We start from the raw sequence: 19355 nt of genomic DNA, 5'->3' as shown, positions 1-19355 counted from the left end.
CCCACATTTCGCATTTTGCATGATCGAAGATAAAATAACTTAAAAAATTATTTATTTTTATTATATTTATATACACGTGGTCTTATACCATAATATCATTTCTCATATGTCTGTATGGACGATGTATATGTATTGTTTTATATATAATACCAATATTCATAGCTCGATGATTTATATCGGAGTAATTCGCTAAGTAATAACTATAGTAATATTTAAATAGACGTGTAATGATTTATTATTATATAGTAATAGATAAAAATAAAGGAATACATGAATAATATTATGACGAAGTGATATTTATTCAGAGTAAACTTGATATTTATTCAAAGTAACTTGATATTATCGAGAAATTAATTACAAGAAATTAATTGAAAAGAAAATGGCATATTCGCAACTACGTTGCCACTTTGATTTATAAAGTTTAAGATCACGTATTCATGCTAATAATAAAGTTACTTGTAGCTGGCAAAGTTGCCTGAATTTACATTTATATGCATGATATTCATATGTATGCACCAATCCTTTTGTATGATATATTTACGTAGGCTATTACAAGCTTTAATTAACGAGAGCAGGTGTATGTGATCATACTGAAAAGACATGATTTACACATAATTAACACATAATTTGCTAGAAACACTAATGTCGCAAAACAACAATGAAACATTAGATTTTTGAAATTTTCAGTGTAATACGTTAATGGTATACCTTTGAGTTAAAATTTTGTAACTATTTATACAGGGTATAGTAAAGTTTTTAATCAATCTTACGTTTAAATTTCTCATAATAAATTCCGCTCACAGAATTCTGTTTTTATCAGCAATTAAAAATTGAAATACGAAATATTAAAATATGCGCTATAAATATCGATTTAAGTGAACAAAGTAAAGAATTAAAAGCTAATGTTTACAATGAAATTCACAATTAATATTTTTTAGACAACACTGAATCATAGCAACAAGGATGAAATACATTTGCTAAATGATCAAAAATAAAGAGACTAATAATATCGAAAGGAAGAATTTTTTCATAACAAACATATGTTATCATCCGATAATATCGCAATGAAAGTTGATACATAGATATATGACAAAGAGCAAATCAAAATTTTGAAATGTTGTGAAGTAGTACGAACGAAAGATAACATGTGATATTGCAAATGTTTTTAATCCTTTAGAAATGTTTGTAACTTTTTTTTTTTGAGACAAAATCATTTATCACAAAAATTTTGAAAAATTAAGTTTTACTATAAATGTGCACTGCTATTCGGTCTGTTGATCGATCATATCATAAAAGTTATTATGTATGTTGCTACGTATATATCGTTTTACAAAGATAGTATAAATTATGTTAATAAATATAATAATTATTACATATCCATTTTAACTTATTATACTTATTATCTTTATCCATTATTACTTATTACAAGCTAATGGTATATTTATATATTGTCTATTATGATAATAATATACGTTAATACGATATTACAAAATTAAATACACACAGATGTACAAGAAGTACTTCCCAATTAGGCTTAACATATTTTCTGCTACTATCATTCACACCAAAGTAATTAACTGATTTGTGATTACATAATGATTGTATCCGCAATTTCTATAGCTCTAATATTGTTGCGAATATCTGACAGTTACAGTGTGGAATGTCAGAGCCAATAGTATCGCGATATTCGGGTTATCGATTAAATGGGAAACACGTTTTTGAAAGTTCATACTCTGGACACGTACTCCCAAACAGATTCTTATATTGCATATCGTAAAGAATTATTGTAAAAAATAATTGTAAATAAATGATTATAGAACATGAAGAATATATTCAGGAAGTTTCATGAATTTCTGCGAAATTGTCGCTGAATACTCCCTATGAAGATAAAAATGTACTATGATAGCTATATTCACTATACTACTGGTCGTGTAACAATATTTATAGTCCTGAGTTGCTCAGTATAAAACAATCCATATTTTCGCATTCTGGTTTTATATGTACATGTATATATGTCCCGAACGTGCATAAACATATGTAATCAATCGATACGCCGCGTTTCACTCACTGTTCTGAGTGCAATTAAACTGAAATTATCATTTTTTGTTTACGAGCAATACAGCCAACAATTACTCATTTCGAGAAACATTGATTGTACCCTTCGTAAAAGGCCTCCGCTGTGATTAATGGAACGTGATCGTGGAAGAGGAACGAAGGAAAAGGGCTAAATACAATTTCATACGTCACTCGACGCGAGAAGATAACGAGCTCCACTTGGGAATTTATCCTTCGGTGCCGATCATGCGTAACGTTCGTGTATTTTTGTCTTCATTTTAGTAACGTTAACGAATGATGTTTTGGAATGAGCTTATCGTGGCCTTTATTTCCGCATTCTACCACTGTCATCCTATTTCGAACATGTTATTTTGCTAATTGCATATGTATGCGGTAAACAAATTTGGAAAGTTTCCGTACACGAATTATCATATACCATGAAAGGCTAACGTATAACACAAATTATTTGAAACTGACCAGAGATCATATGTTTATTTAACAATTATTTAGCTTTAAATTATACATTTAAAATAATGACGTTAAGAAAATTGAAAGATCTTTTCAGGAAGAAATCTTTAACCAAATTTCTCCAATTAAGGAAGTGTTAATTTAAAAATGTTGCACTTGTGTAATTAATATACAAAATTTCAGTTTAAATATTAAGTAATCATTATCATTTATTATCTCCAAAGATATAAAATATTTTCTAATCTGAAGTAATTTTTCATATGTTTAAAGCAGTTATTGAAAAAGGATAATGTATATACATTTTCTTTATAAGAATCTTCCCTTTTGCTTTCTACTTTATGTATACTTATTTCACTATCTAATTGTTATTGAAATATAAATAAACTTAGAAAAACTCAATTTTTCATGTATGTAAATATTCCCATATAAGTATAGATAGATGCAGAAAAATGTTAAATGTACTAAGAACATGTCAAGTTCACCACGAACGAACACGTTTAAGCTTGTGATTATCAGACTTTTTTTAACAATAATTAGAGCCTGTTGTTGTATTTTGTTTACAACCTCAATCAATGAAATTCAAATAGTTATTACTATGCTTGGGACGTATCTATCTTTGACATACTATAATCATGTTCTTCGATATTGCTGTTTCGTCACACAGAATTGTTTAAGAGGTTCAAGTCGGCCACGTTGGCGGATTGCGAATAAAAAACAGGATAGTAAAGCACTAGATGTGTTAATCAAGTAAAATGGAATATGTCATTTCACGGATAAATTTTAGTATGTGTATGAAATGCGTATATTATCTGCAGATGTATTAGAAAAATGTTACAACATACATTATATAGCATTCCTTTTATGTAGTTAGTTTTAATCTTAGTAATGCTCCATGTACTTATGTTTTAAATATTTTAAATAAGAGATGTAACCATCGTGAAAGTAAGAAAAACCTATAAGTTTTAAGAAACAATATAATTGTATTATTACATTTTACGAAAAAGTATAATTTAAAAAATAAAATTATAATTAAAGAAGAAGTTTATTATTTATGCACATATTCATTCATATACACTATCGTTCACAAATATCCGCACTTTTCAGACGATTTATAATAGCAATATGTCAATTTGTTGGAAGTGTACAAACTAATACCCTGTTAATAATTAGAAACAACATTCGCCATCACTCTTATGAAATCAGCAAGCTATAAATACAAATTATGTATTAAAGAATATAACAATAATATATTTTACTATTTACTACGATACATTATGTTATATTATTATATATATATCCATTTATTATTTGAGATATTTAGCCTACATTTGCTTACCTTAATCTCAGGATTTTTAACATAATTTTAGAAGTTCTTTCTTAATCTGAATTCTAATTCAGAAATTGAGGAATCTGATTGTGAGTAAGAGAACCTGTCGAGTAATAAGATCAAGTCCTACAAGATTTATGGCCTTATATATTGTATATGGACTTTTAAAGCTGCTCTGTAATTATAAAGAGTGAAATCATTGCAGCTATATTTTTTCAAACCTACGTAAGTGCCCGGATACTTTTGAACGGTAGTATAAGTATATGAAGTTTCTATATAATTGCCATTTTTCTCTGTGTATATTGTACTTATTAGTAGACACGAATTTAGATAGTAGGACGATTATTATTACACTTGACCTTACACATCCAGCACCTGACTTGTTGAAATAGTTCGGCGAGAGTGAACTATCGAATCATGGATAGCATTTAAGTACTTATATATTACATTCTTTACCTAAAATGTCTTATATGTCACTTCGAAATATTCGAAAAAGTTGAGGTTTCACCACTTTCTTTGTCCCGTCTTCACCTTTCAATTAAAAATATTTTGTTATTATTTTGTAACAGCCGGTGTAGTATAACTTTAACTAAAAGACACGGAGGGTCTCAAATACTGCAAAATTACTAGATTAATCTAGTACTTTTACGCTGTAGAAAGTACCTGATAAGAAATTTTGTGTAAGAAGGGCAAGTATAGTTGTAAACTCATTTATTGACAGTTATGATCATTTGTATTGTGCATACTGTGATCAATTTAATCTATGCAGTTAGTTATTCGTAAACTAAACCAGATCAGATTCTTCTTTCTTTGATTTGTGCTAGATTTATCGACTACGGATGAGAAAGTCGAAATGTATAATCTCAAGTCTGAGCCAACCATTCCCACAACACATTGATTGACGAGTATCGAGCCTGATTTCATAAATTACGAGATAATCAATAAGAATGATCGGTCTGGATTCAAATTTATTTAACTTGGCTTAATCTTTCTATATATTGGCAATAAATTTCATTCGAGTTACAGAAAACTGAGTCTGATGTTAGATAGTATTATCCATTGTGCTGTTTGAGTTCATTCAATGGTAACTATTTCACTAACCACGTATCTATTCCCATAAATGTCGGGACAAATTGATTACTTTATAGTAACGAGACTTCGTTGTTACAAAATTTTTTAATTAATAATAAATTTATGAAAAACATATCTATCAGCTTTTTTACAATACCAATATATTATAAATTTAAAATATTTATCAAAAAGTTTATCAATAGTTTATCTCACTATTAAATATGCGATTACTTAATTTGTATTAAATGTATCATAATGTATTACTATATTTGTCTTAAATGTCTTTTTTGTATCTCCTATACAAACTCGGTTTCAAGGTTAGGGCTCTAAATTCACAACTTTCTAAAATTAAGAAACAAGTTGTGTAATCAAAACTGTATTTATTAAATACTTCTATAATCGGTAGAAAATAACAAATGTCCTGACAAGTACTTATTTCAACGATAAAATGAATTCTTTTTCGGTTTTATCCCTTAGGATAGGCAACGTCATATACACTATTCATTTATTTTGGGATTTTGTTTATCGATTAATGTATCTGAAATGTTGTTGTAAGAATATTAAACAGCAGTTTATAACCAATTATGCAAAGTACAAGCATATCCATAATGGTTTTATATTATAACTTTATGTTCCAACATATCGTATATGAAGATAAAAATAATCGGTAACAGTCCTCTACATGTGATGTAAGTAGATATCATCTGTTAATAGTACCATCTATCCATGTAACTTATCTATTATCATCTATCTTTTATTTTATTCTACTGGGATATGCATGATTGGTGTGAAGTACCTTCAGATGTATCATGCTGACTGAAATCTATATACATATATATCTATTTCAAAGAATGAATTGGAAGAAACACAATTTTAATCTTTATCTATACTACTATCAATTCTGATACCGGACACAATTTTAGCATTTATTTATACATCTATTAATTTCGATATCGAATTCCACGCATACTTTTTATTTTCTACCAATTTCACAAACTCTTCATATACTATTTAGCAAACTATAAACTTTCTCTTGAATTATTCATAATTTTCATATTATATGTTGATACTGGTACATTATCCAATGTACCATTTTATTTTACACACATTATATTATAGTGATATTTGCCAAATTGTAGAGCGTTTGAATAACTGAGTTCAGTCAAGTTCATTCAGAAGGATACTGTTCACACTCTAGAAAAATACCTCATAATTTGATTGTTATAATCCAATAATTATGTAAGAATCTTCCTTGTAAATAGTTAAGCTTATATCAACATTTAATCAACATTCCTGTATAACGTTTTTCTCTTAGCATAGTTGTCGATTTGTCTTTTCTCTTAGAACTACTTTTCTCCAAGCAAGATAACCATTTACCGGTTTCGCCTATAAGTTGTTTCATTTGATATTCCGGAAAAAGTAATTTTTATCTTGGACCCAAGTCAACTAAATTTCATCAAGTGGGAGCTAGCAACACCACATTAGGACAAGTGCAAGTAGACGAGTGAAGGTGTACATGAACGCTTGGTAAATATGTGTTAAATGAACTGAGTACATATATAGCAGTACCCATTTGCAGGAATCAACAGTTTACTTGTACTCTTCGTTACTGACTTTCTTACTTCGTACTTCGTTCTTCGTATTTCAGTTCGAAGGTGAAGCCATCGACAAACCTATCAGGAAGAGGTAAAAATTCTTTCATTCATAAAATAAGGAAAAATATGTGATTTCAAGCAGTAGTATGGTGTCAAAAACTAGTGTTCGCTTTCCGAGCTTAATGATGGTGGCGGTGAAATTAATTTGTGAATAAAAGGAATGGCTGCATAAGTGTTAGTATGCAAGGAAATTTTCTATTTTAAAATTGGATATTGTGCAACAACATGGAAGATACGTAACGGCTCATTTTGATACTTGGAGTATTAATTACAGCCATCGATTGTGTAACATTGTGCAGATGACAAAATTTTTTATCGAATCTTGATACATTCCATATATTAATCTCTTTCACTTAACTATTCTATTTCCTTTTCTTTCGTATTCCAAGGTATAACACATGCATCTAAAATGAAAAAGAGAATTTTACTTCATTTTACTTTATTCCGTGAAATTTCACTTAGATTCCTTGTATCTGCTTAACATTTTCTATATCTTAATTCTTTTGAATAAAATTAAATACTTTGTCTACTAGATTCAATTTAATAAGTCATTACTCAGTGATACATATCGAAGATATTTATTTCCCAAATTTTTTAAAAAGGTTTAGATTTCAAAATAAAATTTTGTTACCATTCCGTAACAAATTCTTTTTTAATTCTACAAATATCATTAATTTCCTTTAATATATAATTTTTAACGTAACGCACAAGTTAAAATCACTTTCATAATTTTAATAAAAAAGGAGTTATTATCTTTTGTTACTGCCAAATTATGTAAATTACACATCGTATAAATTATAAATTTCAATATAGTTTAGTGTTTTGTATATCACAATTATATGCAAAATTACATTATTTTTGAACATTGAACAAAATTATTTTTTCTGAAATTTTTAAATACTATGATACGAGATACATCATTATAAGAAGTGAAATAAGTTATCCATTTTTTGAATAACAAAAAAGCAAATTTTCTTTTTGGATTAGAAAAACTCCCAAAGATAATGAGTACTACTCGCTCAATTATAATAGATATAAATACAATTGATCTATGTCGCTGTCATACTCGACATCTTGCAGCAAGATTATATTGCCTACGCATACAACGGTAGTGAAACTTGGCACGTGCCAGGTCGTTTTCCATTTCTGCTCGCGCTCAGCGAAGCGGAATTGGCTGTGTTTATCATGTATGACTCGCGAGAGCAAGATTTATTCATATACAGCTAATTTCCGGAATTTCATCGTGCAAACTGTATCACATATACATATAACCATATACAATCACTTCGTATAAGGAAAAACGACGATCTTTCACTTTTTAAATCCAATTTCATATTTCCTTTGATTTATTATATCTATATCTATTATGTCTGCATTACAATGTATAGTATTATGCATTGCAAACGCATTTTAATAATTTGGTCTTATCTATCATTACTTTTTATTATTTTCTGCTGAAGTTGTTATTTTTTTAAAGCTAAAAAAACCATATAATCTCATCTGTTAAGCTTTATGTGAAACTTTCTAGATAATTTCAAATAGGCAAATTTGCAGGTTATAGATGTTACCTAAATCGTATAAAAGTGTTCACATGTCATCGCATGCTATTCACGTTTCTTTTATCAATAGAGAAATATTCTTCTACTTTAAAACGCATAAAGTGTTTAGAAACACAGGTTGATTTCCGGGCTTTTAGTTTACGCGCATCTAATTTCGTAGCTTCCTTCAGTTGTTCCTGTTTTTTATTATATTACTTAGTAATACAGTGATATGAAAAATATCAAAATACGGCGTAGTAAGATATTATTATGCGTACATTACAGAGATTTATGTTAGAAAAATATAAGTTCTAAATATTAGTTTGATGCATTTCTACTACACTGAAGCAGAATTAACATATATTTTCGTATACATATGATGTCAGTGTGACTGAAAGTAATTCATACTTTTACTACTTGCTGACGTGAAAATAATTTAAGTTATTAAAACGCTACGAAATTTGCCTTCTTGAGAAATTAGCGTTAATATTTGTTTAAAAGCAAACAACTTTTCGGAGTCATTTTTCGCATGTCACTCATATTTGTTGCATTTTCTTTTATGTCAATCATTTGACTCATTTATCGTCGTATAAAATCGAAGTGAAAGTTCCAGTTAGTACAATAATATTACCGATAAGAATCAGAGTTGAGTACAGGTACAGAAAAAATAATGAGTAGTAGTATGATATATTAGTTTGAAACATATACTTCCAACTGACTTATGTGCGGTTATTTATCTTCCTTTCAATCGCAACATAAAATATATGGAAGATTTACAAAATAACTGTCTGGAATTATCTTGTAAACAACACAGGAAAAATATTGCCAACAATTTACAATGTTTAAATCCTTCCATTAATTACAGAATTTTTTTCAATCATTCTTTTTTTTAATACATATATTTTAATTGGAATCTAATGAATTGGAAAAAAATCTATGTACTTAAGTATAGTCCATTTAAGGAAAGTAAATTTGAATGTGATAGAGTAAATACTGAAAGCTACGACATTTTTTACTATTTTAAAGGATCAATTATAAACTGCGAGATTGTCGGCATAAGCTATCGTAGAAATGTTTCGCGAATTTCTTTTCGTGAGTTTACTATACCTGGGAACGAAGAGTGTCGATGGACTTCAAAGATGGGGTACACAGTTCGGGCAAGCACCTGTGTTAGAAAGATTTTTCTGGAGAACGGTAGACTTCGCCTATCCGGATGAAGCCAGCAGAAAAATGGCAATGATGAAAGGAGAATTCATTCCAGAAAACGCGTTGCCTGTTGGTATAGAAATTTGGAGAAACAAGCTGTTCGTCACCGTACCGAGATGGCGCAATGGTAAGTTGAACGTATATATTGTAGTATTTTATAATATCAATTTCTACTAGATCAGTGGGACTAGAATAGGTCACCGTTTTTTTATTTTTTTATTTTTTTTTCTTTTTTCAATAAACAAGAACATCAACATGAATATCACTTTATTTGCGTTTTAGGATCCGACATATTAGCTCATTCCTATTTTGGTATATTAGGGAAATTGATAAAGGAGTATAAAACTTTAGTGTTTTATTTTACATCTTCTAATAATTTACTTAAATATCACGAATACTAGGTACATGGTAACCATGAGAAGCGTCCTTTTTTTCTTTAAAGTAGTTCGAGATTTTTTATCGCGGAATAACTGATCATAATTCGCAACTACTATTGTTACATTAATAAAATTCAAACATTCATTTTCTTATGGAAAGTGAAATGCTTCTACCAAGACGTATTTGAAAATTAATCAAAAAAAGAGTTGCTCGGCAAACAGGAACAATATGAACATTTAGATGAATGTCTCGTGTCAGAGACCGGAAGTTACAGTAAACACAATGTACAGAAGATCACTGCAGGCAGTGCGCGCCTGTAGAACCTCGTCTGGCCGACTTCCGGCTCGCGACAAAAAGTGCCGAAAACTGTGCGAGCGATTTCAATGGGGCATTTCTATGTCTCCGTTGGCCTCCGCCTCCACTTCAACCCAAATCCTCCACCCAACACTATTGCCCAGGAGGGAACCAGGGGTGAATGGGCTTATTCTCTCCTGTGCTCTTTTATTTCCCACTTTTTTCTTGCTCTTGATGGTTTGCGTTTATTATACACGTTGGCGCGCGCCAGGTCATTGTGTACAAAACAAAAAAGTCGACAATGCTCACACATCGTGTACAATCTTTCATATCGTGATCTTTAACCTCTCTACTTTTCGATACTCAAATCTTCGGCTTTTCTTGTTTTTTGTTTATTGTTTTTGCTTCTTGTTATGGTTGCAAACTTATATTTCATCTCTTCTAACTCGTGCTATTTTATTTTGTGTCCTCATTCGTAACCGTTGCATTAAAAATTATAAATTTATTTTCTATTATAAGTTATTGAAGATCTAAAACATACATTTAATTTAAAAAATATATATCCGTTTATTTATTCCGCTAAAATATAAATTATATAAAATGTATGACTTCTGAATTTTATGTCACTTATTAGTGATATCACTTTTAGTAAAAGGGTATCCTTTAATATGATACATACGTATATACATATAGGTAAATCTACAAAGATTAACAAAAAAATCAGGAGTACAATTAATGTTACAATAACGAATATTTTTGAGATGTTCGAGAGAATGACTAAACATGTCTTTAATCCTAAGATCAATTAAAGTTGTGCAGTTTTGGTCATGTGAGATTTGTTGATAGCGTATTAGACTCCTGTATCTAATTTAGGATATGCATGTAAAAACTCGAAAATGTAACATCATATTGTTTTCTATAATCTTTATATAACATTTACACGTTCCTTCACATGAAACTTATAATATGTTAAGGAACGTTTAATATCACGTAATGTGTTTCATGGTGTTACGCGATATTATATAATTATCCAATCAATGTCATTTATTTGTTGTTTCTTTTCTACTTTCCTTTCCTTTCTATTCTATTATTTTGGACCATTTCAGATACTTGATTGACTTCAGCTCCTTCAACGTGTTCGTTTTTTCTTACACAACAAACATTTATTGTTTATTTTTCGTCTCACTGATCTTTAGCGTACCTATCGTTTTCCTTTTTCTCTTCTTTCGCTTTTGCCATTTCCCGTTTATATTTCCTTTCTATTCTTGCCATCTCACCAGTCTCCTGAAACTACTGTAAATGCGTCAAAGCCCACCGTAGTTGGTATTGTTTTAAGGCCAACTTTTTTATACGGCGACTGCTTTGTTTGGATCGTTCTTTCTTCTAATGTCAGCTTTACTTGGACCGTCCGACAGAGGATATGAAATACTAAGAGAGAAAGGGAAGGAAAGGGAATGTGCCATTCAATTGAACTCGGAAAGTTGTAAATTGCATGGTCTTTCACGAGCAATATAGAACTCTCACATAGTTAATGTAACTAATTTCACACTATCATAGATAATAGCAAAAAATTAGATATATAAATAAAAATAAAAAAATAAAGAATAAATTGCTTGCAAAAGATACAAATCGTTAATAAGGGCAACTAAAATAATTAAATACTATATAAATTAATTCTACATTATAATTTATCATAATATACTATATATAATAATATACATGTCTTATTACAATATAGATTGAAATTATATAAGCTGACTCCCTACATGTAAGTTTTTTAGAATATTTTGATAAATTGATCGTAAATTTAATAATAGATTCAGTGAATAATATTTTGCCATGGAACGTATTTACTCAAAAATTCAAGTTATTATTTTGTATATACGTTGTATATACAAAAATTTTTCTTTAATATAAAATCTAACAGTGTTACAATGGGCTAACTAAATAAGATTTTAATCTCAAAAATTTCAAACATCTTTTAAAATATTCAGCGACAAGGTCTGCATGTCTTTTTAGAGTATCAAACGCAATATTGGAGTGTAGTGATCGTGTGACAACCTCGTCACGCAAACCTCGTGACATATCAAAAACGTTTTGCTCATTACCGTGGGCACACTTTCCACCGTGTTATATACCTTCATGTCATGCCAGTTCGACTATGCAATTTACGAAATTTTTAAGATAATGCTAGATGAACTGGATATAGCGCGATAAGATTGAAAGGTCAGGAATTCCACGTGTCAATAATTTAATGACTTTCTGTCAGTCACGCGACTATATCAATCATAAGAGCGTGTCGCACATTCTTATAATAATATGCATATTTAATCAAGTAACAGTGATGCTCAATTTAATGAAGAAAGTAATAATAAAAGATTAATTTATACGACTATGAAAATTATTTATAAATAATTAAACAAATAGACTTTGAAATCTCTATTACTTATTAATTAAATTTTTCTGTGATATTCTATGAGAAAGAAATTGTATTTTAACTTTTTATTTCATTTTTATAAATTAATATAATACTTAATGATCCAATAATACTATAAGTTTATCAATTGTTCATAGATTTGAAAATTATGCTGTCATATATATTCTTAATGTAAATATAAATGCAGCAAATTGCAGGATTTAAATAAAGTGACAATTTCAAAGCAGGATTTACTCATTTACGTAATTGTGAAACAAATTGTTATTAAGAACTTATTTATATTACATTTATGATGATAAGTATGTTAATTATTTGCACAATATATCAATTCTATTAAACGAACATTTTTTGTATATGTATTATGAAATAATAAAAGTCAAAATACGCATTAAGACTTTAGGGTGATGTGATAACGATCCATATTTTCTATTACTTATTTTTAGAAGATCAAATTACTGTAACACAACATAAACTATTACTATGATATTTGCAATTGCGTTAAGATTTATTATACATTTTGCAGCATTTTTAAACAGTATTTTTTGTAATATTTTTACTTTTTATTAGTTTATATATATACATATATAAATTTAATTATGTTTGAAGACATGAAACATTTTTATACACAAAATAGAATAACATATATAATCAAGAATCATTAATTATTAAAGTATAGAAGAATATTTTACTTTTAAAGTCAATTAAATACCATGAATATTAAATTACATTTTCAATATTTCTAATGTATTCTTAATCAGATAACATAAATAAATATTCAAGACCAAAGAGTAAAATATCTATTGAATCTAATACGCTAGAGTTTGCGCAATTTTATAAAAAATAATTCACTTTTCGTTAATTATAGGAATACCGGCGACATTAAACTACATATCGCTCGATACAAATCGAGGTGGCTCACCGAAGCTTACCCCTTATCCGAATTGGGCACAAAACAAAGCTGGAGCTTGTGGTAGTGCAATTACTACTGCTTATAGGTACGTAATGTTTTGTATGGCTACAAAATTTCTTATATATTTTTTATATTTTTCAAAAGTAATCTAATGCAATTAATTCTAACTAAATATCTGAATTTAAATTTCCAAAATTTATATTTTAAATAAATAATATACTCTTCTAAAATTTCACAAATTTCATTATCATTTTTCTTATTTGACTACTTTTTTTAACATTATGATTCTTCCACGTAGTTATACAATTCAATCCATTAAATGGATCTATGAAATTTATATTTCACTTTATTTTTACGTATATTAATTGTAGTATACATATACATATACGTATACTAAGTAATAAACTATTTTTCCCTTTTTTCAAGATTTATGTTTTCCCTTTTACCATTTTCTTGTACTTTCAATGCTTCAAGGTCGACATCGATTCTCTGACACAGCTATAATATACATAGTATCCCAAATTTAAATATCAAAATTTTAGAAGCATGTGGAGAATCGATGAACTAAGAAAAAAATTCTATAGAGATTTGCTCATTTTTGCTCCATTTTAGAGAAAATCGCGAGGAAGGAAATAAAAAGGCTTTCGTTTTTTCACTTATCTATTTTCACTTATTTATTCGTGTTACCATCTATTTTATAGAAATACATTTCTAAATGTAACAATATAAGCATTACATCTGACATTGACAAATCTAATTGCAATTAGATACATTCTTGGTGACATTTAGCGCACTGCGGTAACGCGCGTATGGTTACGATTCGGTCGCTCAGAATAAATAATTGTAAATAAATAATTAAACAAGCGAAAACTGTTCCCTACACGTTGTCGAAGTTTTGATATTTAAACCAGGGACACCCTGCATATATACATCTATACATGCAAGCGTGTAGCACTATTATAGTTGCGGTAATATTACTCAAGACATAACATCACACGATTGAATTGTAGCATAAAAGTGAAAATAGCACCTATCCAATTAGTTAGTTAAAAGTGAAACATGACATTTTCTATTATTTCCTATTTCTCATCGCTTCTCATTGCGAAACAGATCTCACAAGAAAAACAGTTACTTTGTAAACGTTAACATGATTAATTATATTCGTTTTGTAACTTCTAGTCGAATGTAAATTGCAATCTTCATTTTGTTTAAAACGGAAAAACGTGGAATGAATTGTGATCATTCTGAAAGAAGGGAAAAATAGACGATAAAATCGTATAGAATAGATTAGATTTTAATTCATATAGCAGATATACTCTATGGAAAATATCCCGACTGAACAATACATTTATCTGTTATTAACGAAATCTCAAATGTGTGGGAACATTCTCTCGCTTTTCCTTGTTTAACACACGGAAAAAGTAATAAAGATTTTCTGGGCTATCCTACACACAATTATTAATTTATCATATTAGTAAATACGTAAGTTACAAGTTGTAAGTTGCACAATTCTATTACAGAAACAATGTTTACTATTTTCCAAAATACAAGTTCAGTCACTAATATTATTAATACGTTTTATAAGTGTTCATAGCATGATTATCTGTCTCATTACATACATATATACAGAATAAATAATTATAAATACTATATAATAAATTATATAATACAATATACAATAAGATGCTTTAAAATAAAATTCTATTTTATTGTTATACAAAAGAAGTTATAAAGTAGCCCTATCAATATCAACATATAACTTGCAAAATTTTTCCAATAATGTTATTACTTACAAAGGTTCTTTTTATTTTCTAACTATTAAATTGTGGAATATTACGATCTTAGATTTAAATAAATTTTCACTAAAATTGGATGTTATGTCTTTGGTTTTTTAAAAGACAAACGTATGTTGAGCTGCGCTTTTACCCCCACGTATCATGAACATTATAGCTCACTTCTTCAGAGCTGAGATGCTTGATTGTCTCCCGAAAAACCAAAAGCATGACGCTTACGATTCTCTGATGAAATAAATATTTTTTATTGAAGTTTCATAATAATCATCGCATGGCTAAAATAGTTATATAAACAGTTATATCTGGATGATTATATTATAGTTTATAGAAGCCAATTAATTCGTTGTTTCAGTTTAGTGAATTGTAAAAACTAAAAATTAAAATTCATCCATTGTGTTATTACGCTAAACTGGGCACGACTTTTACTTTATTCATTGCTTTAATATAGCTCTATTATGAAAATATTGATACATTAATTGTTGTAAAAATATGATGGAAACTACTATACTATATATATATATGTTCTACTAAAATGGAAAATATGAAAGTATGGAAACATGTATACAACTTTCGAAAAATTGGATGAAAACCTATTGTCAGAAAAGATATGGAAAATAACGTAAAGTTACAAGGAGTTACAATCCTAAATATTGTATCCACAAATTTATAAAAATTGTTGATAATAATCGATCTATTAATATAAAATGCGACAGAACTTAAATTTCATATAGGAAGCATCCAAGTATATTTCATCGAAACAATAAGAAATTTAGTATTATTATTTCTATTCCAGAATACACGCAGATGTCTGTGACAGACTCTGGGTGTTGGATACTGGTACGATAGGTATTGGAAACACCACGATACAGGCATGTCCCTACACTCTGAATGTCTTTGATTTAACAACGGATAAAATTTTAAGGCAATATAGATTGAGAGCTGAAGATATTAATATGGTACGTACAGCTGTATAATATAATATTATATAATATTGACATGAAACAAAAGTGTACATACATACTTATATTAACGTAAAATTATAGTAGACTACAAACAGACTTGGTTGTAGAACATTTTAAATAAACTATAACAATTAAGTTGTAATATTTTGAACATTGCATAATTAAACATTTATACATTATACAAACTATACATTACATGAACACTGTAACCTAATTGATTGAACTGATATGATAAACAGTAAAAAAAGATCAATTTAAGTTCAAATGCTCTTTTTCCTCATTAGAGGTATCTATATCATATTGTATCAAAGCTATTTTACGTAACTCATATGTTATTAATCCATATAAGTATGGATTATATATACACATATATACATATTATATATATATATATGCGTATATTCCAAGCGTATACCATTTTCTGAAAATTTAAAATAATTGCCTGTTTTTACATTCGAAATACCTAAGAGTTATTATTTCTTGAAACTACAAATTGCATATATGCATAAAAGTTCGCTGCTGAGAAAATGGTTGTTTCAGAATATCAGATGGTATTTGCAACTGTTTTATTCCACAACGTAACAGGTTATATAAACGAATTAAAATTCTTCATATAGAACACTTTCATCGCCAATATTGCAGTCGATTTGGGAAAAGGCGGTTGCGAGGACGCTTTCGCCTATATGTCTGACGAACTTGGATATGGGCTGATCGTATATTCTTGGGAACAAAATAAATCTTGGCGACTTACACATAGCTATTTCATGCCAGATCCTCTGGCTGGGGACTACAATATCGGTGGTATAAATTTCCAATGGGGCGAGGAAGGGGTCTTCGGTATGAGTTTGTCTCCTATCGCTACCAATGGATATAGGACATTATTTTTCCATCCTCTAAGTAGTAGAAGAGAATTTGCAATTTCTACACGAATTTTAAGGGATGAAAACTTGTCTCAAGATAGTTACCATGAATTCCAGGTAGGTCTGCGTAATAGAAATAACAAATTACAATTATTATTACTATTAATATTATAATTACACTACCTTTAATATTTAATTGTGATATATGATAAAGGCATTGACAAGTTATTTATCCTTATGTTTAGTAATGTTTTAAAAATAACTTTGTCGTAGTAGAAGATTAGTTTACAAAAGGAGAACTTATTAAATTGTCACAATTTTATATTATATATTCCGTTTTTATTATACCTTACATTATCTATATATTTTTTCGACTATGTAATTATTAAATTATGTATTCATTGGTTGATTAGGAAGGTACTTTCAAAGATATTTTTTATATTAATCATGAATATACTGCAAATATTTATGCATCTATGATGTATATAATACAGTACACGTATAAAATGTCCCAAATAAAATATTTGTTATTTAGTTATGACCGTAAAAATACGAATTTGAATAAATGTCTGGAATCTAGTAATGAATTTACAATACAAGTACAGATTGCAACAAAATTATAGAATCAAACAAAACGAAACAGAAGCATATGCAGAAATATATACGGAAGTGCATATATATATGATTTCGTTTTAAGCATTGCAATTATTTATGATTTTGCAATTTCATCATCATTTTATGACCCAAATATTACATTCTTAATCTATTAACCGGACAATATTTTCTTGCTGATGTCGAAATGATTACATTTGAAATGAGTAGTTATTTCCATACGATATTATGTCATGACGAACTATGCGGTCATACCCAATAGAATCGTTTCCTTGACATGACGAAATATTTGATCTTACAAGATTAAGAAGCTAATAACACAAACTATATTTTATGAGAAATGAAGTTATTGCTATAAATTATTAATATTGATAGGTTCTTCCTGAAAGAGGACCACTTGGCCATTGCACTTCTTCTGTTATGGATGAAAATGGACTTCAATTTTTCAATTTAATCGATCAAAATGCAGTAGGCTGTTGGAATTCTGTGTTACCATATGCACCTGAAAACCATGCGGTCGTTGCTAGACACGACGAAGCTATGATATTCCCAGCAGATGTTAAGGTATAATTTGATATTTTATTTAAAAAAGACATTCAATCCCTAACCTTAATTTACTTTTACTCCTTTTTATGTTATTTCATTTTTTGTCCAAAATGATAATTTCTTCTGGATTTATTATTCTCCATGTAATAAATTAATATAATTATAACATTGCAACTAAAATTTCAAAAGTTATCTGAGTAATAAGTAAGTGAGTAACACTTTTCTTTCTTACACAAGGAAGGTAAGCGTCGAGTAGTTCATCAGAGATATACTATTTTGATTTCAATGCTTTATGTAATATATTCAAAAAGATTTATATTTATTTCTTATCCATTCAAAATTTTAAAACATATTAAGTATTGATTCATTCCGTTTAATGAAAACAAATGTGGATATCAAATGTAAAATAAAATTTAAAAATTAATATTTAGAAATTGTTTAAGTAAAATTTCAAATTAAAGTAATATTTAGAATCTATTTCGTGGCATTATTCAAACAATACTTTTGCTTTTAAGTATTTAGATATATTTGGAATTATAAGTACTAATCATAAAATATCTTTTGCAATCTTTTACAATCATCGCTGTATTAATATCTTTTTTACTACATGTAAAACATTGAAAAATGACAAATACAACTTTTTCATTTCTAGGTAAATCGTGGTATGTTATGGATTATATCAGATAGAATGCCAGTATTCTTACTGTCAACTTTGAACTACACCGATGTGAACTTTAGAATATTAACAATACCAGTTCGAGATGCGATCGCAGGTACAGTTTGTGAAAATGTATCTCCTTGGGGATACGTTAGCAATTCTCTTTGGTGGGAATCATAAATCCCTTTTAAAAATTATTACAAAAGTAATGCAATTGCAAATTGCTTGTAAAAGAAACTAATTATATTAATTTTAATTCACCTTCTTAAAAAACGAGTTGTTATAAATTAAATAATAAAGAAATAAAGTAAAGTATTAAACAAACATTATTATCATCCTTATCTTCCTTATCATCCTTTACATCTTCCACCTAAAATTTAAAAAAGTCCACAACATAAAATTTATAACATCAATAACAATCTTTATATTTTTTCTTATTCAACATTAAAGCTCTGATTTTTATTCTAGTATATATTCACGATTATGTTTTATTATGTGTTGATTATAAAATTAAAAATTGAAAAGACCTTTTTTTCAATAAATTGTACTCCGAAATTCTGATAACAATATACAATTTTGGATTAA

At 28.4% G+C, this 19355-nt stretch overlaps 1 protein-coding gene across 1 annotated transcript; it reads left to right on the top strand.

Annotated features, from left to right (window-relative positions):
* The first annotated feature begins 6522 nt into the window (after window positions 1–6522).
* On the top strand, window positions 6523–19041 carry Y-y (yellow-y). Its single transcript, XM_072023050.1, has 7 exons — window positions 6523–6607; window positions 9141–9447; window positions 13295–13424; window positions 15926–16088; window positions 16712–17071; window positions 17942–18130; window positions 18765–19041. Exons 2-7 carry the CDS (start codon window positions 9186–9188, stop codon window positions 18948–18950), a joined length of 1290 nt encoding a protein of 429 aa, XP_071879151.1. The 5' UTR covers window positions 6523–6607; window positions 9141–9185; the 3' UTR covers window positions 18951–19041.
* The last annotated feature ends 314 nt before the right edge of the window (window positions 19042–19355 follow it).

Source organism: Bombus fervidus, chromosome 3, assembly GCF_041682495.2.
Source record: "Bombus fervidus isolate BK054 chromosome 3, iyBomFerv1, whole genome shotgun sequence".
NCBI lineage: Eukaryota > Metazoa > Arthropoda > Insecta > Hymenoptera > Apidae > Bombus > Bombus fervidus.
This window is presented reverse-complemented; position numbering and strand designations above follow the sequence as displayed.